Genomic DNA, 26,035 nt, shown 5'->3' on the forward strand with positions numbered 1-26,035 from the left:
TCTTCAAACATGAAGTACATTGAGAAAAAAACTTAAACAACAACTAAACAGCTGATATGTCCCACAAACACCTTGACTGGTATTTTGACCTGTTTACTGCTGCAGCAGGATCACAGGTACGATGAATACAAGCTGTTAATGATACTTGTCGTCGTCACGTTGCTGTCAGGAATGAGGCAGTTCAGGGTTAGTGAGCCCCTCCTCCTCCTACAGTTTACTAATATATTAACGAAGCTACTCTTCACTAGAGGCAACACTTTCAGCAAACATGTAAATTTGTGGTGGAATGACACAGGCTTGGTAAATACAACTGGCTCGATAAGGCAAAGAAAAAGCGACCGACTGGGGGTTCGGACCGTGCGAGTCTCGCGCACTACTGTTATGCATTCGCTCTCATCTGTCTGTGTGAATGACAATAACGGAGAAAGAGGCTATCTGGAGATGAAGGAACAGAGCAATATTGCGTTGGTCGATCCAAAACCTGACGTAATTTAATCTTGGCGACCGCCACGATTGTATGGGAAACATCACTTTACAATCAAAAACAGACCCAGGGGCCTAAATGAAAAGCTTTGTGTCATATGTACAGCAAAGTTCTCTCCTTCTCTCCATCAACGAATAGTTTCTTTTATTTTTTATGACTACCGGGTGAGACAAAGGTATGACATTCAAGGTGACATATCAGTTCCAGTGCTGCACACATCGGTACTTCATCATATACACTAGCAACAAAAAGAGAAACAGAACTGGGAACACAGTCAGAAATCTGCTCCTCCAGCCCGTCTTCCTGCTCAAGTCCATCTTTCCATCATAGTCCATCGGGGGGACGAGAAGCCGAGTCGTCGGTGGTGAAATCTAGTGAAAGCTGAGGTGGGCACGGGGGCGATGATGGAAATTTACAGATGTTTGTTCAGTGAATTTCTTTGTTTACGTTCAAGAGCTCTGTTGGGAAGAACAGCATGAAAACCTCGTTGTCATCAAAGCTTTTCAAAAGAAACAACTTCCTCTATAGATGATAAAGAAACATACCTGCTTATTTCTCCTTGTGAAGAGCCTCGATGAAGGCTTCAAGTTTCTCCTGGATCTCACGAACTTTCTCTGTAAAAAAGAAAATGTGGGTTGGTCATCAAAGGGAAACATTTATTCACAATGTTTATCACAGTACCAGATACTGGGGTCCATAGGCAAACCCAGCTCTTCTCCTGATAAGAGTCATCCTTGAGTTCTTCTCAGAAGTTAAAACAAAAAAGAAAAAGAAAAAGAAAAAGGCTTCTCTAACATCTGGATGTGGTTTCTTGAATCTGAATCTTTCTAAATATCTTCGACTGATCGATGAAAACTGCTGCACAGAAAAATGATTTCTTTTATCAGAATGAGTGGCTGGTGATTAAACTGCTCTTTGAACAGAGACACTGTACCAAACCGATCTATGTCATTTATATTTGCAGGTAGAAATTGACCCACATTTTTCAGCAAAGCACCAGACAGTCTCTTCTGACAGACGGCAGAAGGCAGACCGTCTCCACATGTATCTGGGTGAAGGCTTGTGTGCTCTCTCCCAGTTAGCACAGACCACATCAAAACTCCAGCACGGCCCTTTGAATGGTGAACCTCCCAGGCACATTTGCAAACGGACAGAACAGGCCGCCATAACAACATTTCACTTGAAAAGGAGGAATCTACTGGAAAAGGAGTCGCTCATTTCACTTCACAATCACACTCCTATTGTCCACAGACTCCATAAGACGAGCAATCCTTCCACCCTACATGTACTGTCACACGAGACGAGCGAGCCATCTAAGGCAATCCTAATCACTGATTAAACAGTGGCTAAAGGAAGTCTGTGGGCCAACGCTGAGAGAAGGAAGCTGTGGCTTGCAATGCCAGCTGCACCTCCAGGCCTGGCTGGCTCTGCAGGCTCCCTGTCACCCTCGCTAATCTGTCTGGATCTCCCCCAAGCACAAACTCAAACACGAGCTCTGAAGAACAAACTAGCGCTGCTCTATCTTGATCAATCAGCAACACGAGATCCATAGGCGAACTATTGTGCGCCGTTGTCCTCAGAGGAGGCCCACTAAAAACACAGCTCTAAAAGACTTGTCCGTTTTCAGGAGAATAAATCATTACGGTCTGGACCTCGGAGCAACAGTGTCCTGAGGGTCCATTTCAGGTCGGCACAAAGGTGATAACTGTGTGCGTGCCTCGGAGTGAAACTAAATATCAGATTCAGGGGCTTGTGTGCAGCCTCCTTTGATGGGGGCACGGCTGCTGAGGTATCCTTTTCCTGATGGATGGAAAGCAAATGATTGTTAGAAGAAATAAGGACACTCCCCCACTTACGTCCTCAAACACCAGCAAGACCAAGAAGTGCTGGATAACAAGAAAACCAACAACACACAGACAGAGGAACAGCTGACTGACAGTCAGACAGGCTTGGCAGAGAGAGGCACACAGACACAACCACCTCTAATGTCTTGAAATCCACTGAGAGCTGTGCAGTCATGCCACCTCCACCTCTTTTCACCTTCCTACACAGTCACGGCTGGCAGGTGGAAGGAAAAAAAAGTCCCCAGCGTTTGATACTCAGTTAACACACATTTGGAAATGGCAAGGCAGATTACAATACCTGATGGAGGCATTAAGGGGGGGGGGGGGGGGGGGGGCTGTTGAGGGGCACACTGACAAGTCGCTGCAGCAGGTGTGTGGTTGAATGAAACTTAACCCTGCGGTACGCCATTCCAGTATGGAGTCCACCGCGGGGCACAATTCCTAGGCAGCTAACAGCTATGCTGGCCCTGGCCACAAGACAATATAACTCAATCCAAGACAACCAAGGCAGGATTACCAACATCTGGCTGACCTGAAGAGAAACACACGTGAGGTCCAAAGAGGATGGGTGGGGGTTTTCTTGGGTGGTGTACAGAAAGGAGGGTACCGACTGTCAGATCATCAAAAACATAGGAAATCCCCTGGCTCAAGCTTCAAAGCTTCTCAGTGGGTTTAGATGTGGCTGATAAGGTGGAGCCTCAGTGATTCAAATATAGACCAATGAACACCGGTCAGCCACCAAGGATCCTGCCAACTGTTGGGCAGAGATGCCGAGCTCTGTGACATCACCAAGGGCAGCTGAGGTGCAGAGGTTTGACTGCTGGGTTTGAAAAGAGAGAATAAAAAGACTGGTTTAATTTCCAAGATTAACCGGGAAAGCTTTTAACGTGAGGATCAAAATCACTTTCTGTGACTTCTACACATGCAGCTGCAGCTGAACCAGCTCAAAGCTCCTGACAGACACTGGAGCCAGTCCACATCTGTAACAAGACACTACGTTTAAGTCAAATCAATTTGTTGAGTTATCAAGCTGAATTATTTGCACAATTCAGTCAGGTTTAGATGTGCGGTGTTAAATATAATAGTTTGGTTTTGGGGGAGTATTTCAATAGGTTTTTGGTAGCAGGACAAACAAATACTTTGAACTGAGAAATGCAAAATGAAACAGTTATAGTATCCCTATCACAAGGATTTTCAACAAATGTGTTTTTTGCCAATATAAACACCAAAAAACTGTTAATGCTTCTGTTGCGATTGTGACTGAGGAAAACAGATGGGACACTGACTTGGGCTAAGAATGACGGCCAATTTTAATCTGTGATGTGTAATTCAAAAATAATTAATGAAAATTACTGTGTCCAGCGCTTTAAGTCTAACACTGGGGGTCTGCTAAAGCCGACAGGCTGTTAAAGAAAATAAAAGTGACAATCGGCCTTTAAGTTACAGTAGCAATATATTTCACGATGAAATTCAAGTCAAAATGGAGGCTGCTCCTCTCAGATATGAATTCTTTATATGTTTCCTAAGGTACACACAAGATGCACGCACAGGCACACACATAAAAAAATTAACTAATCAGGGGGACGAATATACACTCACACACATAATAAAACAGCAAAAGGTTAATAAAATGCTAAAACTAAAATCTACTTTGTAAAAGGGAGCATTAAAACCTACAGGAAAAATACATTTATTGGTATACATAATACCTAACATGACAGGAAAACATAAAAAAATCAATAAATCAAAAATGAAGAGCCAGATTGAAGCGGTGAGGTTGAAGTTGTTTAAGAATATGACCGTTATCAGCTCGTTTCACATATTCTCAAAGTTTTTCTAGCATTCTAAATTAAGTGGCTAAAAGAAGCATTGCCAGATGTTTTTCTCTGCTTTCAGGAGGAACTGAAATCCAGCAGGTTCATTGATAATCTGACTGTCAGTCAGGTCACCTGCTGCCAGACCGATCAATACAAAAACAAATGGGGAGCAAGTGTTTTAACTTTACAACGGTGTAAATAAGTGTTTAACTTCAGGTTGTGCAGAATTGTGTTGTTCAGCAGAATTTGTTTTAAACTGCTGTTGTCTTTGGTCAACCATAAAGGAGGTCATTACTTCCTCATTGCTCGGTTCAAAGTTGTGCATTAGTTTCTCAATCTTGCTCAGAGATAAAAAAAAAAAGTCCCCAAAAGAGATCATAATCAAAGATTACAAAGTGTTTTAACTCTTTGCACCGAGGATCAGCACTTCTGTTCTGTCCTGAATAAGTTGTAGAAAATGTTGTTATCCTTTCTTTCATGTCAAAAACTGTTCTGAGTACTTTCACTACCTCATAGAGGCGCGTGTCATCAGCATAGCGCCATCCAGGGCTGACATGTTGAGATCAAAACTGTATTTCTTCCTTTTGCATCCAAACGATTTAGAATGATGTAGGAGAGTTTAGCTGACAGACGCCAGATACAATCTTGATTATTATCAAGATGTGAAATTGAGCTTGCAGAATTTCTAATAGAGGTATTTGACATGTTGATCTGGCTGTTCTCTTTTCCTCATCTGATAAATAGGCACGTGTATACTAATGACGTCGAAACCTTCTCAGCGGGATTCGGTGGGATCACTGAGCGCATCAAACCCAAATACCAAACTACACTGTTCTACACACCAGCTTTCAGGAAAGACGTAGCTGAGCTACTGCGGGCCTGAAAGAGCACCAACACCTGTTTGATAACTTTTCTTTTGATGACAACTGTTAAGACCCTTTTGGACTGAGCACAAACAATAAAGCCTAAACAAAGACATCAATGACGAATGCAGTGTGCTTGAGACAGCTGCTCAAATTACTTCAAGTGCAATGCCCGTATGCCAGCTTCGCCATAGTCTCTGCTCTTTTCTTTCACACGGTGTAGGTAGACAGCAGATCACTTGAGCTTCTCCACAGGTGCATGGCAAACAGCTGTGTATGACTACGCTGTATGCCATTGTACCTACAAACATTTCATTTGAATACATGAATAAAACAAGTCCACTTAAACTGAGATTGTGGAAAACAACCAAATCAGCTCGAGTCCCATTAATGTTGGAGCTAATAATTAATGGCAGGTTTACTCCTAACTATGGCTGATAAGGTTTGGAGCTTGTCCACCATGATACTGAATAAACAGACAGGATAGATCAGAAATTTAAAAGCAAATCAAGCCATTCCTTAATAGAGGATGCTTAATGACAATAAAATGAGCTTTCAGGAGCCCAGGAGGCCATGGGTGAATATGAATAGCGCCTTTCAGAAAAGCCAATATTCTGTGGATGAAAACTGTGAGAAACAGATATTTATTTCTCCCAGCACCATCTGCTTGCTACCAAAAGACAGCAGCAAGAAGAAGAAAAGGCCACAACAAGGCCTTCCTTTCACCATCCTGTGAAAATGCAACAAAAACAGTGGACAGAGTCACCAATGCCTGTTACTTACTGAGCGGTGGGAGTAGCGATCTAAAACTCCATTTAGGCTGCTGTTTATCTAAGAGATGAGCCCCAAAACACAGTCATTCAACCGCTCACCCCTTTATCTGGTCATGAATATTCCCATAATCCTCTGGCCTCCATCCCAGAGGCCCCTTCTTTAAGATGCTTGGTGGTGTGTGGGTTGCCGAGGGTGGAGGGACTCTGGCAGGTTGGGCGAAAGAGAGGGGAGCCTTTCCCCTAAATCCTCTCTTTCAGGGCCTTCACTCGGCTGATCTCCACATGAAATGATATCTCATTCACTCACTCTGTAGAGTCCCATAAGCCTGCAATGGCAGAAGCACTGGCAGAAGGAGGACTGAGCCAGAAAGCCTTTAATTGACCTGTAATTAGACTGTGTGGCCCTGCTGGACAAGTAGCCAACATAGACGAGAGGGAGAGCTGAGGAGAGAAAAAAGATGAGAGGGAGAGAGAGAGAGAGAGAGAGAGAGAGAGAGAGAGAGAGAGAGAGAGGACAGGGAGGCCTACAACTTACTGTGAAGCAGAGGAAACTAATCCTCTTCCTATGGGAGATGGCCACTCTTTTTCACTGAATGTGAAAGGGAGAGAACCGTAAAAAAAAAAAAAAAAGGCGGTTGTTATGAAGAAGTGGCAACAGCAAGATTTCAGCGGATGAAGTTTAACGCCAAGGTTGAGGCTACTTCCGCACACTGCTATGAAATGTACTACTGACAAGCAAGATGCAGTTCACAGCATGGTCACTGGGGAGAGTTGGGCGAGGGGTTTGGTTCCCGTCCCTGCCTGTCATCATTCAAGAAGCAACTTTTTATACCTCATGACTTCCAAGGCCACAGTGTAGGTGGAAACAGTGGACGCTTAAACGCTTTGCTGTTTCCTTCTTTGAAAGCTGATCTCTTAATGTAACAAACAGAAAAGCCCTTTCCCTCAGCATGCAGCTTGATTTGTCACTAAATCTGGATTGTCACGCTATAAAAGCTGGGCCATGGGAGACATGGACGCAGGGAGAGCAGGTATGTCGACGGCTCAAACGCCATGTCTGTGACAGAACAATGAATCAGCCTTAGCACTCACGGCTCTTATCTAGAAAACAGATGCCTGAAAGAAAGCAGTCCAACCTCGGGTAGAGACATGCAGAGGTCCGAACAGGTCAGTGCCTGGGGTCAGCCAGAGGGAAGACCAAACAACAGCAACACTTTAACACATACGCTCAGTAAGAAAAAAAGGGAAAACTTTAAATGAACTCTGCAATGGCGATTTTTACTGTATTTTATTGGAGGGGGCAGTAAAACGTTTTTACCTTAACTGAAACAAAAATGATCAGGGATGCACCCAAATCAGTAATGAGAATGACAAATGGAAGGCAGATGTAAATGATGTTCTGCTTAAATATCAAGAGGAGGTGAAAGCTAGTTTGTGCGACACCAAACACTTAATCACCAGTGACTGTTGGACCAGCAGAGTTTAGTCTGATGTCACTCATTAGTTTAACGGCTCAGTAGTAACTCTGACATGCTACATGCTAAAGAGCTTCAGGGCTCGCACACCAGCGATGCAACAAGGTACACATGATTGAAGTATGACTGATGCCCTCATTAGCAGTGAGCTGGAGTGTGTGGCACACAGCGAGCTCAGTCCCTCGGTCTACAGTACGCATAGGGCAGCATGTAGATAGATGATAATCGTTTGTGTATGGAGTATGAATTAGGCTTGAAGGCATTGAATAAGTACTCATATCAGTACTCTGTATCAGCAAGTCGCTAAAAGTTAGTACTCATCCTTGTCCTTTAAAAAAGGGGTATTGGTGTATTCGTAAATATTATTAGAATATTAATATTCACAGATTTTAATGTAACAATGCAGACTGACGTTGTGGTCACACTTGGCAGGTTTGGTTTTACAAGCATGAGTTTTTTTGTGAGTGTGACTCCGAGAGCATGGCAAAATGACAAGGTGCAAGTGTATTTCCAAACAAAGTCCTGTGCAATTTGACTCGACTCAAAGCAAAAGGCATCTACACAAACACAGGATGTGGCAGGACTCCTGACCGCCACTTCTCTGCAGCGTGTTGGCACATGGCGTGTGCAAAGCCCGCCCCCAAAAAAATCCTGTCAAGTCTTAATGTTATTGTGAGCCGTCAGCTAGTAAATTCAATTCATGTTCTACTGTTTTATCCAATTCAGGGTTGTGGTGTGCTGGGGCGGATCCCAGCGTGCTGTGAGAAAAGGTGAGTCAAAGAACCAACACAGACATTCACATTACACAGCTGTGGGTCACCAAGTAACACCAAGTGCATGTTCATGGAATATGGAAGGAAACTGTAAAACACACACCCATTTAGAGAACATGCAAACCCGACACAGAAAGGCCCCAAACCAGAAAACAACCAGGAATAATCTTGCTGTGACGACAGCACATTGACATTACATGTTATATTATTATATTTTTTTGGTCTTATGGATTTGATAAAAAAAAATTGATGTTAAATTCTTTGAATAGCAGATCAACAAAATGCCTAAAAACAAAATGAAAAAAACATGTACAGTGGAACTGGTAGAAAGTACAGATGGTAGTCTGTACGAGCAGCAGTACTCTGAAAGTACAGAAAGGAACTTATATGTCTCCTGTCAGGTGTATTTTCCTGCAAGACCGAGTAAGACTCCTCGTTCACTCAGAATTCTATCATTTGGAATTTTGACTGGATGATCTGAAAAATACAGATGTGAATTAGACTGAACTGCAATCTCTTTTTTCACTGTTTTCTTTTAGAATAAAACTGTGGTCAAGAAAAGTATGGAAGTATGCACATGCAACTAACAGGAGCGGGGAAGTCATTTTCAGCATTTAATTATATAACCATGAGAAGAAGAACAGCTGTCATTTTCCTTATAACTCAACATGTAAATTGTCAAAGGGTCAGTTGTTAAAGGCTTTATACAACTCACTTCTTGCACTTAACTGAAGTCCTGCGCTGAAGCTAAGTGGTAATCAATCCTAAGGATCTGTCTGAGCCCGGGGATGCCAAACGCGTTTAAACTGAGATTTTATCAGAATATGTCAAAGAAACTACCAAATCTGTGTTACCTGCTCGGCCAGCGTGCAACAGAACAGTGCTACTCACTGCCCGTCTGGTGTCCTCGGGTGTCTGTCATGTTTCCAGCTGCTCCGGACCTCACAAACCTTTACCTGCACGTAACACGAAGGAAACAGCAAACACAGCTGGAATTCCTCTGATGCATGAGAAAATAAGCAGCACTTTAGGTGACTCTAGGTGTTTTAAAGGCCAAACCAGAAAAGGCTATGCTGTCACAACTGTTCCACTAATTAATTTGACCATATTATTGTGCCTCAATGCCACTTACAATAAGTTCAATTTATGTTTGTTTTGATAAACTAATGAACATTTTCCACATTTTTATTTTGTCTCATCGTGATTTCGACCTGAAAATGAAAAAAATAAAAAAGAACCCACGCAAAGGCACACCTCCATTATTTCTGCTTTTCCATTGAAAACAGATTTGCTTATAATAAACAAATAGAGCATCTCACTAGAAATAAAGTCCTTACTTCCTCACAACTATGCTTAGCCTGGGTATGGTCTACCAGACAAAATTCCCATTTATTCTTGATTTGTTCACAAACCAGACAAGCACTTAATCTCAATTTACCATTGATTTCCAAAGGCAGAATGACTACGACATGAAAAATATCCAACCTAGAGTTTTAGGTTTTTAAACTGTTACAGAGTGAGGGTTGTCTGGTTTTTCTATTAGCTGATCTGAGCCGGCACCTGCTGTCAGATCTTTTACATGTGCATGTGTGTGAGTGACAGGATGATCAGTGGGAACGGGTCCCCGGTGGCAAAACTGTGCTGGGAACATGTGAACAGAAGCGTTCCCCTCCCATCACCCCACATCTTTCCCCTTTACTATTTTCCCACACTCACTCTCTCTCTCTGTCTCTTTCCCCGAGGAGGATGAGAGATGGCCTCACAGTTTCCTTCGTAGTTTTATTTCTTAATCACCACTTCCATCATCACCTCAAGATTGCCTGTCATCTACAACACACACCTATATTTCTTTGCTTTTTTTACTCCACTATATTTATTTCCGGCGCGTCTTCCCCGCAAGGGAATTCAGAAATAGACACAAATGTGTTTAGACAAATAATTGATGCAACAATAAAAAATACAATTAAAAAAAAAAAACTAGTAACAATGACTAATCAATGAGTAAAGGACCATAAATAAATGTAATAAATTTTTTTTTTCAATTTCAGACATTTAAAATGATAATGTATATGTATATGGATGAGCCTTTTTTTTCTTAACAGACAGCGTTCAAAACCATGTACTACAAATAAAATAGACCCTGGTCGACCACCTGGTAGACCACTGACGTTTGAGACATCTATGTCTTGTTTCTGGAGTTGTGCTGGGGTTACAAAGGAGTAACAGTCTGAAAATTGTCTTGGTGAGAAAATGTATTTCATCTGAATGGTTTTAGGAAAATCCGCAAAAAATGATTTACACTTGTTGCTTAAATGTGGTGCGTAAAAACTATCAAATCAAAAAAAATCTTGTTATATTAGGGGTAGAAACCCATCTGCAGATGTTGAAAATGTGAAATCTTTCTAGGAATGTACACTTTTCAGATTGAATGTTTATCTGGGTTTCAGAGTGATTCTGATGATTATAAAAAAAAAAACAAGAACGTACTGCTTCTTTTCTGTCTGTTATGACAACTGATATCCTTCTTGTATACTTGACTAATTAGTAATAAGATAGTTGATTGAGCGACAAATTTGTGAGCCTGAGGATTTTTTTTATATCAGAAAAGAAACTGTTATATTGTAACACCATTAAGCCTTTCGGTGTACACAAGCAGACGAGTGTTAGTGATGAAGAATGTGTCCTGAAGACCGGGGAATGACAAATGCAGAAGAAGAAATGCATTATGAAGGAGGAGGTGATAGAGAAATATACAGGGAAGTATGAGTAAAGGAGACAAAACAGCTGATGAAGTAATTCCACAGAGCAGACAGTCTGCTCATTATCTCATTGTAAACCTCCCTTCTTACTCCCTAAATGGCAAAATGCAGCTCCTCTGAGTCACAGGATGTCAACTCCTGTAAAAATGTTGAACAAGAGGACTGTTTTGTTTTTTGTGTGAAAATGAAATTGAGCTCAAAAGCATCTATTGATGTGGTCATTTACTCAATGTCATGATAAAAAAAAACTACATGATTGCTCTAATTGTATGTTAGTGCTGGGAATCAATTGCCTTGGACCTACAGCTTCATAAAACTGTGGTTTTATATGTTATAGGTCGGGGCCACTTCAGATCATATTGGGATACACTACATGTGGCCTCTGACCTACCTAATGACTCATCAAACATCCCGATGGAGCTTGAAGATTTGTGCAAGCAACAACATCCTGAAACTGGCTGCTTCTCGTTCAAACAGACGGACACTCACACAACACCTAAAGATGATACGTCAGCCCTGTAACGCAGAAGGAAACAGGACTACTTCTCACTGAGCCCTCACTAATCACTCTGGAGGAACCCGCTCAAAGAAGGGCGAGGGGGAGGAGATGAAAGGAAGCGAAGTGAGCGTGAGGCTCAGAGGGCATTCCGGTGAGCAAGCCCAGACAACCAGAGCTTTATTGTAGTCTGCTTTCACACACGTAGAAGGAGAAAGTGACTGCATGTGCAAACATGCAAACACTTCACACATTATTGCTGATTTCACAGCACCCTCTCTTGACACCTCTCATTCCCTAACCCCAAAGTAACCTCAGCACAAAAGCTGAAATCTATAATTTGACTCACGTTGTTGGCGTCATGAGTGGCAATCATCCAGCCTCCAGTGAATTTTGGTAACTTACTGAAAAAGCTTACACACACACTCACTGCGTGATTTTCTTTTCTAGGCTCGTCGAACATGTGCCACTTGCTCAAATCAGACACTGAACATAAAATGGTAAATATCAAGCGTAATGGAAATTAAATGCATTTTAAATTATTCTGAATGCGATGTGGCAATAGGTGTCAGATGGGCTGCTCTGGCCACATCAGAACATGCTGATGTACTGCGATTTTCTGACATAACTACCTCTAGTGTTTACAGATAATAATCTAAACCAGAGAAAACAACCAGTAAGCAGCCACTCACTGGATGTAGAAGTATCCTCTCGGGTACCTCAGTAACATAGAGGTTGATGATTACAGAAAGGCAACAGACCACTTTGATTGTAGGATTAGAAAATGGCAGGAACAATTATACACTTCCCTCAAAAAGTTAGGGATATTAGGCTTTCAGCTGAAATGTATGGAAAAAGAAAGACGTTCATGCTCACCTCAGATAATCAACCAAAGCCAAGAACAACACTGGGGGGTATACCACAAGAAAAATGTCAATATCTTAATAACTTGTTATGTGCCCTTGAGCATCCATTACAGCTCGACAACGCCGTCTCCTGCTGTTCACAAGTGGACTTATTGTTTGCGGAGGCATCATGGCATCGAACTCTTCTTGAAGTACCCTCAGGTCATTGAGGTTCTGGGTACAGAGTTACGAGTCACTACATGGTCACTCAGTTGATCCCAGAGGATTCAGGTCTGGAGAATGGTGTCATTCAGGCAGTATGAGCTTGTCACTGTACCATTCACAAAGTCTAGGACAGTTCTGCATTGACTGAGACAACATCCCACACTGTAACACCACTACCAACGGCTCATCCGGTGACAATAGTAACTAATGCCTAGAGCTCTACTTGATGCTCCAACATTACTGGCGGCCATTATTTTTGCTCAGTGTGAACGGACTTTCATCAGAGAACATCACTGAGCCCACAGGTCTATTTATTTTTTCTGCACAATAGTTGTGTTTACTGCTGGTGCGTGACTCAGTAAGATAATTGACCCAAAATGCTCTTGACTTTCTTCAGAACTACTGTAGTCCTTTTGAGCTTTAATAAAATGCCACCTTGTACACTGAAAGATGATAATGGTTGATCATAGGGCATCATTGCCACAATTCGTCTCAATAGAGAAAGAATGATGCAAAATAGAAGGAAGGGAACAGGGAGTGACAGCTGGAAACGGCTTCTTCCTGCTAACGGACGCCCAATTCCTGTGATAGAGGAAGAGGAGTGGGCAAGAAGAAAGAACTGTTCTGACTCCATTTACACAGCAATCTGTGAACTTTGTAAGAAAGCCAAACCTTTTGGGTTAAAGGTAAATACAGAGGGAAAAGTTGGGGAAATCAGTGATGAACTGAAAACAAACTTAATGATCTAGGTTGGGTTTTTTTTTATGACTTTTAGGTAATGAATAAATCCAGTAACACCCTCAAGAAAAGGTCATTTTATGACCAATTAAACAACAAATGTTTTGTATGAAATTATTCAGTACAGTAATAAATTGTGCTCAAGCATTAAAAACGTGGAAGCTCACCATGATCAAAAACAAAAAAACAAGCTCAAAAGAGATGCGACAGACCAACCACTATGCACCGGGGCTGCACACTTGCTCAGATGAGTGATCACAGTCATTTTTTCGGTGCAGCACAGACACACAGAGAGCCCAGTTTGAATGAAGACCAATGAAGCAGCCAAACGACAGCCCAGTGGCCTCCTAAAAAGGGCCGTGCTTGCACATTAGGCCTGGGCTTTGCTCCAGAGACGGCACTGTGCCACACAGCTGGTCTGGCACTCACTGACAAACACACACCTCGTCGCAGTGCATACTGTACCGTTCATTAACTGTGTCAGGTAGTGACAGTGGGAAAACACGAACACGCACCTGACACGTATTTGTAACCTGAGCTTTGCTGGTCCTTTCTGCCAGTAGGGACAAACAAAGCTCAACAGAAGACTGCCCCTGGGAACAAATTTCTGCCTTTGTTGGGTGTCTCCCAACTTTAATCTCATCCAATTTCTTTCTCCTCATCCCTTCTTTTTTCGGAGTTGAAATTGCCATGTGAAGTCAGGCTCTTTTCTCCCCCTCAGCCAAATGAGAAAAAAAGAGACAGACAACCAGACAGACCTGAAAACCAAAAAGGAATTCTTAATGCTTTGAATGACGTTGTTTCACACATCAGATTCCTTTTCCTGAAGAGTGCTGGCAGCTAGGAGAAGGTGTGTGTGACACATCTTTATTGTGTGTGTGAATGGGTGAATGTGATTAACAATGTAAAGCACGTTGGGACTGCTCACGCAGTTGAAAAGCGCTACCTACCATTTACCATTTATTTGAATAACCATGTGAAACAGTAACTGTAGAGAAAGGGGCTTGTGTTGCTTCACACTCACAGTGACTTTCTTAAAAAATAGAACATTCAACCATCTAGATAGTGTAGCACAGTATGAGGAATCATTAAAACGAGCCTCTGGAAATGTCAACACCACATTCAAGCAACTGGACATGTCACTGCAAATTAATTAATTCAATAAATTACAAGAAGACTCAAGAGTGAATGCAAGTGAGGTGCAGGACAAGTTAAAAGTTTTTGTTGAGAAAACTCCTGATCTGAACTTTTTGGTTCCAAAAAAACAACTTTCGCCCCAAGAAAACTCGCTCACTGTGTGCTTTGAGGCATGTTACCAAAGTCAGCCCATCAGCCATGCAGTTCAGTCTAGACTGATGGACCCACATACCCAAGCCCACGCACTCAGGTCTAAGCAGCATTACACAGAGAGCCCTGTGCAAAGTGTCAGACAGCTAATGACCCAGATCCTCCACTCACCCACTAACTCAACCTGACAGACTGACAAAGCTAAAACTCTGGAACATACATTTTCTATGTAGGAGGAAAAGAAAAAAAAACTGACATCACTACAAAATTAGGGCTAAGTGATATAGGCATGCTGAGAAATATAGTTCCAGATATTACACTTATGGGTTCAAACAAATTAATAAGATGAATTTTTGGCTGGTTTTTACTGGAGAAAATGAAGTGGCAACATGGCATAGAGGAGGACCTGAGGCCACCGGAGATTAACTTCATGATGTTTTTAAAATAAAAGATTAATTCACTTTAAATATATACCTTTGTTCAAGCTATTCTCTCCTTTGATGGCGGTTTTAAATGACCTAACCGTAATAATCCGTAAAATGGAAATAAGATTTTTTCCAAACTTTTTAAATTGTGGCTCTTCCTTCTAACGCCGAGCTACTTTTGTCAATTTGATAGAGATGCAACTGTTTTTCTTTCCACTTTCAGTCCCAAATAATACACGTACAATGAATAGGACAACATTGAATTAATTCAAACTAACTTCTTTTTGTTGAAGAGAAAAATGAGGACAGAAAGAAGAAAGATATTTACCAGCCTGTCTGCCAGAGAGGAGCCACAGTGTGCAGGCACAGGTGTGGTCCGGCTCTACAGGCTCCCACAGCAAACTCCAAACACATTCCCACACATATCAGAGAAGGAAATCTTTAGTGGTGGGAAGTCAGAATGTCATGCCTGTTTGGAAAAGTTTGGCATTGACTTGGCTTTCAAAATCTGCAAGGCCAGACATGTCTAGGCATTTTCTAAAATGCCTTTATGTGGAATGGATAGAGGACACGTGCTTGTGTGTGTGTGTGTGTGTGTGTGTGTGTGTGTGTGTGTGTGTGTGTGCGTGTGTGTGTGTGTGTGTGTGTGTGTGTGTGTGTGTGTGTGTGTGTGTGTGTGTGTGTGTGTGTGTGTGTGTGTGTGTGTGTGTGTGTGTGTGTGGAGAAAACCCAATTTGAACTTTTGTATGTACAGGTTCATTGCGTATTTAATAAGTACAACAACAGGCTAAAATTAAAAGGAGCTACAACTGTGTAAGCTTGTGTGAGCCTTTTCTCTAATGTCATACATGTGACATTGTACACAATGAATTTGCAAAGAGCCTGGCACTGTGTGATTTCTACTCTCATGTTGAGCTCCTGATATGCCCATAAAATTATTAGGCTTAGCAGCCAATAAAAAACCGCTCTGGAAATACAAACTTTTAAGTTTGAAGAAGTCATGAAACACTGCCAGAAGACAGTCACTCTTGACTCAAGTTGTTTATCCTAGTTTTACGATACAAGTCATGGAAATCTGAGATAACAATGCCCCACAGGCTTATGGAGAGAGTTTCCTCAAAAGTCATTTATGTCACTAAACAATGTTTTGCCTGGTTTCACGAGACTTACGGTCATTTAAAAATAGATCTTTTTTTGAAACTGCCTGACTTGTTGAGATAGGCATATTTTGAGAGTAAGATAAATTTAAGAAAACTGCATCAGTTTGACTTTTATTTTAGCACATTTTCTTTTACTTTTGTATTTGATAAACAATATAGTTTTTCAGTCACAGAGACATTTCCAGTGTATCAATCGGATAAAAAGAATTGTATTTGCATTTATAGGTGTGTGTATGATGTCTTTGTCGTGGTGTTGGTGAAGACCAATGGAAACAGCTCCTCTTTTATAGCTTTTAGAAGGGATGCGGCATGAACAAAATATTGCTTTTGAAAATGAAGTGTAAGGAAATGACGTTGCATATGTGCATGATAATATTGTGAACTATACCGTAAGGATTTTCTCATGGTAAACAACTGTGTTATACTTCTTAATCTATACTGCAGTTGCACAGTCACACTAAGGCAAGACCACAAGTTCACTCAAGTTTCTCACAGATCATATACAGGGCAAGTTAGGTAATGGGTCATCTGTTTTATAGCCTCTTGACATAGCGTTTCAAGTGTAAATCCTCCCACCAGGCACAAAGTTAGGCAAGAAAATCTAATGTATAACCCTCCCAACAACAGTTGTGTGGGACTGCTGGCCAGCAGCCTGTGTTCCTGTAACAGCTCTCGTGATTTAGAGATCCATGGTAACACCAGATGATATGGACGCAGCCTGCTCGTGCAACCGGTGGCACAGTTTAACACATGACTAACACCCAACTACTGGAGGGCGAGTGAAATCCTCTTCATCCATCTCTGTCTACCATTAGCATCAAGCTGAAACCGAGACCAGAACAATGCTGGCGTTCTGACTCATACAGGCCTCATCCCACCCATACACTCGACACATGAGAAGCATAGAGAGAACAAACATTCACGCGCACTATCGTAAGCTGGGTCTACGACATCACTTTGTAAACTCTGCTGGGATATTCTGGGTCACTCGATCAACAAAATCAAGGTAAAGTAGAAAAAGGGATTACGACCAGCATAGATTATATAACGGTGATCAAACATTCAAGAAGCAGAGTGATTTTCATTATTTACCTATTTAACTGACAAAACAGCCAAGTTCAGGGAGAGACCTCTGGGTAAATTCTATACTGACATTTATACGTAATCAGTCACTTCATCAGCAGTTACTTTCACACTGTTGAGAACACAAAAACACACTGACCTCCCTTCAATCCAACGGGTCAGTTAAAGCCGCCAATTATACTGAAGAAAAACCAACCGAGGAATATGGTTATCATCACAGCCATGCAAGTATATTAATGCCCTGTCTCCTGAGGCCATCCATAGATAAAGTACATATACATAGTGGGCCAAATATGCAGATTCTTCGCCCAAATGTGAGCAAAAAATAATAATTGAAAGTGTTTAAGCTTTAATTGGAATTTTAACAACATGGATTGCATGGAAGCATTACAGCCTGTTTATAATAAAACAAAAAACAAAAAAAAAAACTGCACGTCTGAAGGAAGAATAAAGTGAATCCTCTCTAAAGATAAAAACTTATGAAAAGCAGCTGACTACTTGACATCCAAGGCAATTTAAGTTGCTTGTACTGTCAAGCTTGATGTGCTAAATAAACTCTTGCGGTCTGGGATGAAACTTTACAAATTCCTGAAGCACGCCTGCCCCCTTCTGACGGCTTTGAGAGCTGCCATAAAGACTCTATTTAACGCCTAAGTTGTTGATGTATTAAAGGCACATTAGCTTTAGGTATCGTTCAGTATTTTGGACAACAAATATTGTATACTCTTGTATGAACCCTGAACCAGGTTGATGAACAAGTTCAACATGTGAATAATGTGACTGAGTGGACAAGCTTTCTGCAATGTCTTGGTGTCTTACTGAGATCTTCAGCCAGCTGGACTCTTCGGCCAGTGATGAGGTGGGTCTTCTTCTCCGTGTCTTCACCAAAGTCATCCAGCACCTCCTTCACATTTCTTTCCAACCGGCGCACTAAAGAAATGATTATACAATCAGACACAGAGGCAACAATTATACAATCAGAATCAATCCTTTATCTCACAACAATGCATTTGATCTTTTCTGCTCTTATTTGATCAGGATTTTGTTTTTTTCATTCAAGACACGTTGAACGAGAAGCATCTGATTTCATAATGCATCTCTTTTAAAAACATTTGCCATCAGGTAAATATTGATCATCTGGATGGAAATGGAGCTTGAGTAAAATATGTCGTAGACCACAGTGGTAGCGATACAGTGCAGAATTTCATTAATACCACAAATACCCCCCACAAATAGAGTCCAGTGCAGCACAAAATGTAAACAGTCTTACTCTTAGCAGCAAGGGGCATGACAGATAAACAGACCCCACCCTGAGGGTACAGGCTGTGGGCCTTTCTGGATGTTCCGGCCGGTAAGGCCCTGGACCTGCTGCCTGAGGTGCTGGTCAAGCAGGAGGTGGTGTAGATGGGTGCTGATCTCAGGAAGAGTGGTCCCCATGATTTCCCCCAGTGTTTTTATAACTCGCTGGCGTGCCTGCTGTTCAGCCTTAGTGCAGCTGAACTTCTACAGGACAGGTCTACAGTCATGGTTACTCCAAAGAATTTGAAGTGTGTCACCCTCTACACCATCTCATTGATGATAGAGAGTGGAGGGTGGTTGTTTTGTCTCTTCTTGAGGGGATCCACAATAATCTCCTTGGTCTTCTTGATGTTCAGTATAACATTGTTTCCGACACACCATGACGCTAGTTGTTGCACTTCGGTTCCGTATTCAGTCTCATTGTTGTTGTTGTTGATGAGATTGGAAGGAAGAGAAGCTGAGTAGTCATGTGTGAACAGAGTGAAGAGCAGAGGGCTAAGCACACACCCTTGGGGGCCCCTGTGTTGATCAAAAGGGTGCAGGCAGTGAGCTTGTCCACTCTAACACTTTGACTTCCATTTGTCAAAAAGTCCACGATCCAATTGCACAGCGAGGTGTTCAGTCCATGGTGATGTAGTTTGGCTAGGAACTTGAAAGGCCGGATCATATTAAAGGCTGAACTAAAATCGAGAAATAGGAGCCTCGCGTAGCGGTTTTTCTGCTCGAGATGTTCCAATAGTATGTGGAGCAACATAAATAATCAGCATAAAACAACTGTACACCTGAACATTATGGCCACAGCCAACTAAATGACCACTGCACAATTCACTACAGCCTGACAGGTAAAGCACAGTTGACCGACATTTGAAGGTTAATTGAAAACAACAGGAGCACAAACTTTACTTCACTTTGTGAAAGTCTTCCTTCCTTACCTTCAGTGTTGGTGAGCTGTTGTCGTAAAGTGTTGGCGGTGATGACGAGCATCCTCTGGATTCTCCAGAACAGTACCACATCATTGCACTCCAACTGGGAAAAAGGAAAAAGTCAAGGTTTTTCACACAGTGACCTTGAATCCAGGCGACACAAGGCTTGAAATCAGGACAAACCCTCATCCTTTCGCTTTACCTCAGAGTCGACAAAGTGTCTCTGATAGTAGTAGAAACCTCGTTTGCAGAGATTGCAGTGGGTCAACGCTCTCTGCAAGAAGTGTCGACGATACAGCTGATGCCATGTGTCCTTGATCTGGAGAGGAGGAAGAAGTATTTCAACAGCTGAGAACAATCATAGGCTGTATTACTGTAATATCTGAAGTTCAACTTTCTTTTATCTATGCTGATAATACTGAAAACAAGTTCTATAGAGTTTTGTTAATGTTTTTACACGACCACCTCATGGGAGATGAGTGACAATGTGTGAAGTTTACATCGCCAACTTACTGTCTTTGAGACGTGACTGTAAGGTTTCTTCCATAAACTGGATCGCTGCGTCCCACTGAGGCTTGTCTGTGATGGATCGGTCTTCAAGGGCATTGTGCTGGATCACCCTCTATCACAACCATACAAGGAGCAAGAAAGAATGGATAACAGTTTAATTGCAGGATGTTTTACATGCTATGTTGAATATAGTAGTAGAGGCTTTGTCTGTATTTAGTCTGCATTTACCAGGCTGTCCATGGCTCTCTCATTCCACTTGTGCCTTTTGATGCTCTCGTCCTTTACAGCCTCCTTCAGCTTGTCAAAAATGTCATCCTGGTCTTTGCCTCGATATTCAGCCATGAAACGGGCAAACTCTTCCTGCAATGTCTCCCAGGCAACCTAAAGGGGGCAAAGCACACAACTGATATGAAGCGAAGGGGAGGGATTATTACCTTTTGCTAAATTGATCATGAACTATGAAGAAGAATGAAGAAACTCTGAGTGGTAAACAATAACAATAACACAAAGTAGAGACATGCAAAACTTTGCTTCATCAACTCAAAAAAATAACTAAACCAAAAACAACCTCAACCGGACTTTATATTGTGTAATATTCAACATTTTATTTCAACAAACTGTATTATAATTTGACCAGTTGTATAAACAGTCCGTATTACCTCCAATGCTTTGTGTGGCAGCTGCTTGTCAGTCCACTGCTTGAGCTTGATGTCTACAGTTGTGTTAAACGTTCCAGAGTCTGCTGTTTGGGCAGCAGGTAGATAAATGTTCTCAATTACATGTGTGGAAACCCGCTCCCACAGCTTCTTCTGCAGAATTGCTTCCCTACAATGAACAAGAATATTTACATGTAAATATGACACTTTTGTATTATCGTAGGTAAACATTCTTTGTCTTCTAGCAACATGCACTTTAACTTGGATGTGTGTCAATCAGATAATCTTTCTGAGTTACAGATGTGTGATGCATTAAATGAAGAAGAATCCATTCAATGAGCATGTGTTGACTCATCGAGCTGAGATCTATGACGTGGTACTGTTAAGTGGAAAAACAATGAGAAAAAAAGAATTGTAATTGGCTAAGAGGTTTCCACTTGTTCAGTCCGGACTACCACACTTGTACTTCACTTTAAATTCCAGCACAGCCAGACCAGGATACTGACATTCACAGTGCCCCCCTATCTCTCCCTCTTATGGCAGCGGGACTATGAAACTATGAAACAAAACTAAGTCCTCTAGAGTCTCTGGTACCCCTGAGATCAGAGCACTGCACAACCTTTCTCATTTATCATAAACACACGTTCATATTTCATTAGGCTCTTCTTTTGTTCCAGCGAGCACTCCTCACTGTCAATAAGCACTAACTCCAATTGTGCTGGCTGGCTAACAGGGCCACCCCTGTTCCCGTCTATGGGCCATTCATCAGACTATCGATCTGGAACAAGTGATGGCACGCACACCGGGGAGGGCTACAAACAACATGCATACATCTAATTTAACTGAAGATTTCTCGTTGTAGAAAGGTTTAACTGTGCATTTACTCATCAACTTACCAATGTTGAGGAGTCACTTGACTTAAACTGATGACTTCATCCAGGATTTCATTTTTGGCCTTTTCATAGAGTTCATTCTGGAGGGAAAAAACAGGAGCATCTGTTATATCTTCATCATGATCAAATACCAGTGATGTGGATGTTCATCTTTTAAGAAATTGCAATGATGAACTGAGGACAAGGTTAACGACGGCATATTACAGATATTTTCTGGGCCAACGCTTAATCACTTCAAATATATTGTTGAAATAAATATTGAAATGTTTTAGAATCTGCTTGCATGTGTTGTGCAGTGCCAGTGATTTAACGAAGATTTAGTCAGAGCAAAAGCCAAACAGGATTTATGTCCTTTTCTCTTACCCTGTCGAGCTCTCTCAAACGAGGGTAGTTGTTCTTCCATTCTGTCTCCAGGTTGAATCGTGAAGCTGAGGAGTAGAGGAACAACGATAAGTAATAATTGGCTCAAACAACATGAACTAACAACTGAAACATTGATAGAAGATAAAGTTATAATTATTCTAAAAGACATAGGTTAAGTGTGCGTAAGCAGCTCAAACGTGATTCCCAGATGTTTTCACACCATTTTGATGTTGTGTTTCATCAAACAGTGATTTCAATACAATCAACAGGCTGTGGTCCCACACACCCACACACACAACATTGTTTCCACGAGCTGTGATGTAAAGGCAGCTTTCAGATTGCTAATAGTGTCTATCCTTTAATAAAAAGCGGGTGTGGACAGTGCACACTCTCTGTCTTAACTGGTCCCTTAAGAGGAGAAGCAATGGGGCCAATCACAAACAATCTATCAGAAATAAGAGTTTTCGCTCTCATATATGCACACAGACATGGAGACACAGACAGAAGGACACCAGGCTTGCCGTCCCTTCTTGCAGCTCCCTAACCACAGTGGAGATTAGGGTAATTGCTGGTATGTGGAGCCGCAGTGGCGCCATGAATGGAGTATGGAAGCCGGCTGTGTGTGATCTGATGGGATATGGATCAATACGCAACACAATGGGCCAGTGGGAACTGCAGTCTCATGGCCATAAATCATAGATGCTGTTAGCAATAGGCTTGTGATTGTCTAGACTAATTGTGGTTAGAAGGCAAGACAGAAGTGTGACAGGATGGCCTGAAGAAGACCAATACGGAGAGAACAAGGAGTCAGAAGGAGGCAAAGAACATCACCTGTTCTCGTCATAATCAACAAATAAAATTCAACAATTTCCATTCACCTCAAGTATAGTGAAACACTGGGGAGAGATGACACCTATGACACTAGGTGAATCATGTTTACATAGTTATGACATGACTCCTGCTGGGTTTAGAAGTTAGTTATTAAGTTCAGTCATACCTTTAAAAACATCAGCTTGCTGCTCCACAGACTCTCGGACCATCTTCCAGAAGCAGTCGGAAACGGCCAGACTCAAGTTCTTTGTTGTTACTTGATGGGCCTTCAGCATGCCGTCCCTAGTTACAAACACATTTTTGTTTTTTTATAGAGTCCAACATAATTCATTAGCTCTTGGATTAAAATTAGTTGAATGTATAACTTACCTCAGTAATCTGGAGTTCTGGAAAAAGTCTTCTTCATAGTCTTTAATGGCATCTATGCTTTCTCCAGTGCTTCCTGGATTAACATTAAGAATAAAAAATATGAGTAAATAGCAATTTGATACAAATTTAAAACAACTAATGAATCAGAACATTTCAATAAAAATGACTACACACACAACTTTGAAGAGAGGACAAAGACAAATTACATGTAACATCAGGTTGGAAATCATCTATATTAAAGTTATCATCACTAGAGCACACAAGAATGTTTAGTATTAGATGTTACCTTTTCCTGTGACAACAGCAAAGTAGCCCAGAGCTTTCATGGGAAACAGCTTGCCTTCCACTATTTGTTGGATCTGAAGAAGAAGACAAATAAAAGATTCAAGATATTGCAATTTAATGTGAGACTTCTCTTTGACTGTAGTTCAGATTGACAACATGGTTTAATCATGAGATTTCATCGCCCTCTTGTGGAATATTTAGGAATCACTTCCCTTACTGTGACCAACACCAACTGGTATGATGAAATGTGCAAATACTGTTTTTACGTAAGTAAATAAAACTTTTTTTTTTTTTAAAAGTCTGCCTAATAGATATATGTTCACTACTTGTGTTTTTCTTTCAGGAAGGAATCAATATAACTTTACACTTTGTAAATAAAAAATTCTAACACTGCAGTATTTCAATGTGTAATGAAAAGGAAAGTTTTTATCCTAAGACTTGTGATGAAGTCAACCTATATTTGCACAGTTCGCTAACTACATATAAGTTAAACATTTCTGGAGCACTTTTCAGGGTTATTTCTTACTCTGCTTGGGCTGGCGAGATTCTTCTCAGCCAAGTCCACTTTGGTAAGAACAAAGATGGTCCTCTTCCCCTGAGGGTCCATCTGGCTCACCAAGTCTGTCACAATACTCCGCTCTGCATCCACGCTGCCATCTAGAAGAGGAGAGGGAGGGTCAGCGCTCAAACAGATTACCTGCCGAGCTCAGTGGAGTTTAGGTGATTGTAAATAGGAGTGTTCATGGCTCACCTTGGATGCAGAGGATGATTGCGTTGGGGTTTTGCATATAAGCCTTGCTGATACTGAAGATGGTTTCTTTTGTGTCTGAAGCCATGCCGGCAGTCACCGTCTGTCAAAGGTACAAATTTATATAAACAACATATATAGTGGTAATCATTTTTAGACTCAAAATCCCAACATGCCAAATATCAGAAATATGCTAATTTAACGTATTGATAAATATTTATGTGATAAGGTTTGGCTCAAAATAAAAGGTAATATAATCTGTGATATTTCTTAAGTGATGCAAAGTGTAAAAAGTAATTTTATCATCTTAGACTTTATGTTATAATTTCTTTTTCATTGGCAAAGTGGTGCAGTATGTTTTTACCTTGCTGACATGTTTCAACTGCAGTCAGAGGATCATCTGACGTGTGATGACGTACAGAAGCAGTTGAAACATGTCAGCAAGGTAAAAACATCTTGTACTACTTTTTCACTGAAAAATAAACTATAACAAAGTTTAAAAAAACTTGGGAGCAGTAAAACTACATGAACTAAATTTCACACACATGTGAATAGCTTGCAAAACATGAGGTTCATGGCAAAAACAATTTTTCAACATAAAAGAATGTGTACTCACAACTGGTACACAACTGGTAGGTCAACAAGTACCATTCTCTGGATTCCCGGGCCTTTCACACTCAAAGATATTGTCGAAAGGAGAAAACATGTAATTCAATATTTGATGACATGAACTGTAAACAAGTTTTTATAAAACCTCGGAGCTGACCGTCTGCCCCTCTTTCACACTCTTCCTCATTCTCTGCTCAATCTCGTGTCTCAGAGCGGCCAGCTGCAGGGGAACAAACAACATACAATGGTGTGAAGACGCAAGGAGGAGAAAGTCATTTTTTACTTCATCTGCTCTGAATCGAGGCTGTGTGGCTTACATCCTCCTCTTTCGTGAGGTCAAATGAGGAGGATGATTGCAATGTCAATAAAGAGGAATTGAAAGTCTCCAAGATTGCTGAGAATCTGAAAACCAAGAACATCACAGATGAGAAATATCTTGTACAGTCACAGGGTTTCTCATCGAGTGACATTACATACCGAGTACAGGAGAGTGACACTGATGTACTGAATGATGCTGTAGAGAGCCATACACTTAAATACACAGAAGGAGGTGATAAGAGCGGCACGTCCCTCCCTGAAAAAGCAAAAATACACTGTGACCAGGGCACTGTCCAACAACACAGGAAATAAATAATGTTTCTGTCCACAACTGGCAACTGGATTGTCCAAAGATGTAAATAATGAACCGTTTCATCAGTCTATAGATCACAGTGTGATAGAACATGTACAGGAGCAAAACACTCGTATTATATGGATTTGTACCTTTGACAGACGGTGACTGCCGGCATGGCTTCAGACACAAAAGAAACCATCTTCAGTATCAGCAAGGCTTATATGCAAAACCCCAATGCAATCATCCTCTGCATCCAAGGTGAGCCATGAACACTCCTATTTACAATCACCTAAACTCCACTGAGCTCGGCAGGTAATCTGTTTGAGCGCTGACCCTCCCTCTCCTCTTCTAGATGGCAGCGTGGATGCAGAGCGGAGTATTGTGACAGACTTGGTGAGACAGATGGACCCTCAGGGGAAGAGGACCATCTTTGTTCTTACCAAAGTGGACTTGGCTGAGAAGAATCTCGCCAGCCCAAGCAGAGTAAGAAATAACCCTGAAAAGTGCTCCAGAAATGTTTAACTTATATGTAGTTACCGAAATTCAATGTGTTATCTTTCAGATAACACATTAAAGTACTGCATTGTTACAGTTTTCTATTTTTCATTTACAAAGTGTAAAGTCATATTGATTCCTAAAAACTCCACAAGAGGGCGCTCAAATCTCGTGATTAAACCATATTTTCAGTCTGGGCTACAAAGAGAAGTCTAACAGGAAAGTGTATCATCTGAGTCTTTTATTTTAAAATTGTTTGTTTATCTGTTTTTTCCAATGGAACCTTTTTCTGCACTAGAACCTCCTTTACCATGTTATAAATGTTAACCCCCCTTGTAGTTGTCCTAAGGGGCAGTAGTGTGAGGATGGATGAGATTAAAGTTGAGAGACACTC

General features: G+C 41.3%; 1 protein-coding gene across 1 annotated transcript; it reads right to left on the reverse strand.

Moving 5' to 3' along the window:
- Window positions 1-468: 468 nt before the first annotated feature.
- Window positions 469-25,321, reverse strand: LOC308115545 (dynamin-like GTPase OPA1, mitochondrial; the record flags this gene model as incomplete). Its single annotated transcript, XM_080473103.1, is given in 21 exon segments — window positions 469-942; window positions 1,030-1,098; window positions 17,867-17,977; window positions 19,279-19,372; window positions 19,472-19,626; window positions 19,629-19,707; window positions 19,710-19,780; window positions 19,783-19,891; window positions 20,008-20,160; window positions 20,439-20,604; window positions 21,332-21,408; window positions 21,692-21,756; window positions 22,689-22,804; window positions 22,892-22,964; window positions 23,178-23,250; window positions 23,703-23,833; window positions 23,928-24,027; window positions 24,552-24,614; window positions 24,679-24,753; window positions 24,851-24,935; window positions 25,296-25,321. Coding segments are annotated over 20 exon segments (1,887 nt in total). The 3' UTR covers window positions 469-942; window positions 1,030-1,033.
- Window positions 25,322-26,035: the final 714 nt, after the last annotated feature.

Source organism: Lipophrys pholis (assembly GCF_963383615.2).
Source record: "Lipophrys pholis genome assembly, chromosome: 10".
In the NCBI taxonomy this organism is placed as follows: domain Eukaryota; kingdom Metazoa; phylum Chordata; class Actinopteri; order Blenniiformes; family Blenniidae; genus Lipophrys; species Lipophrys pholis.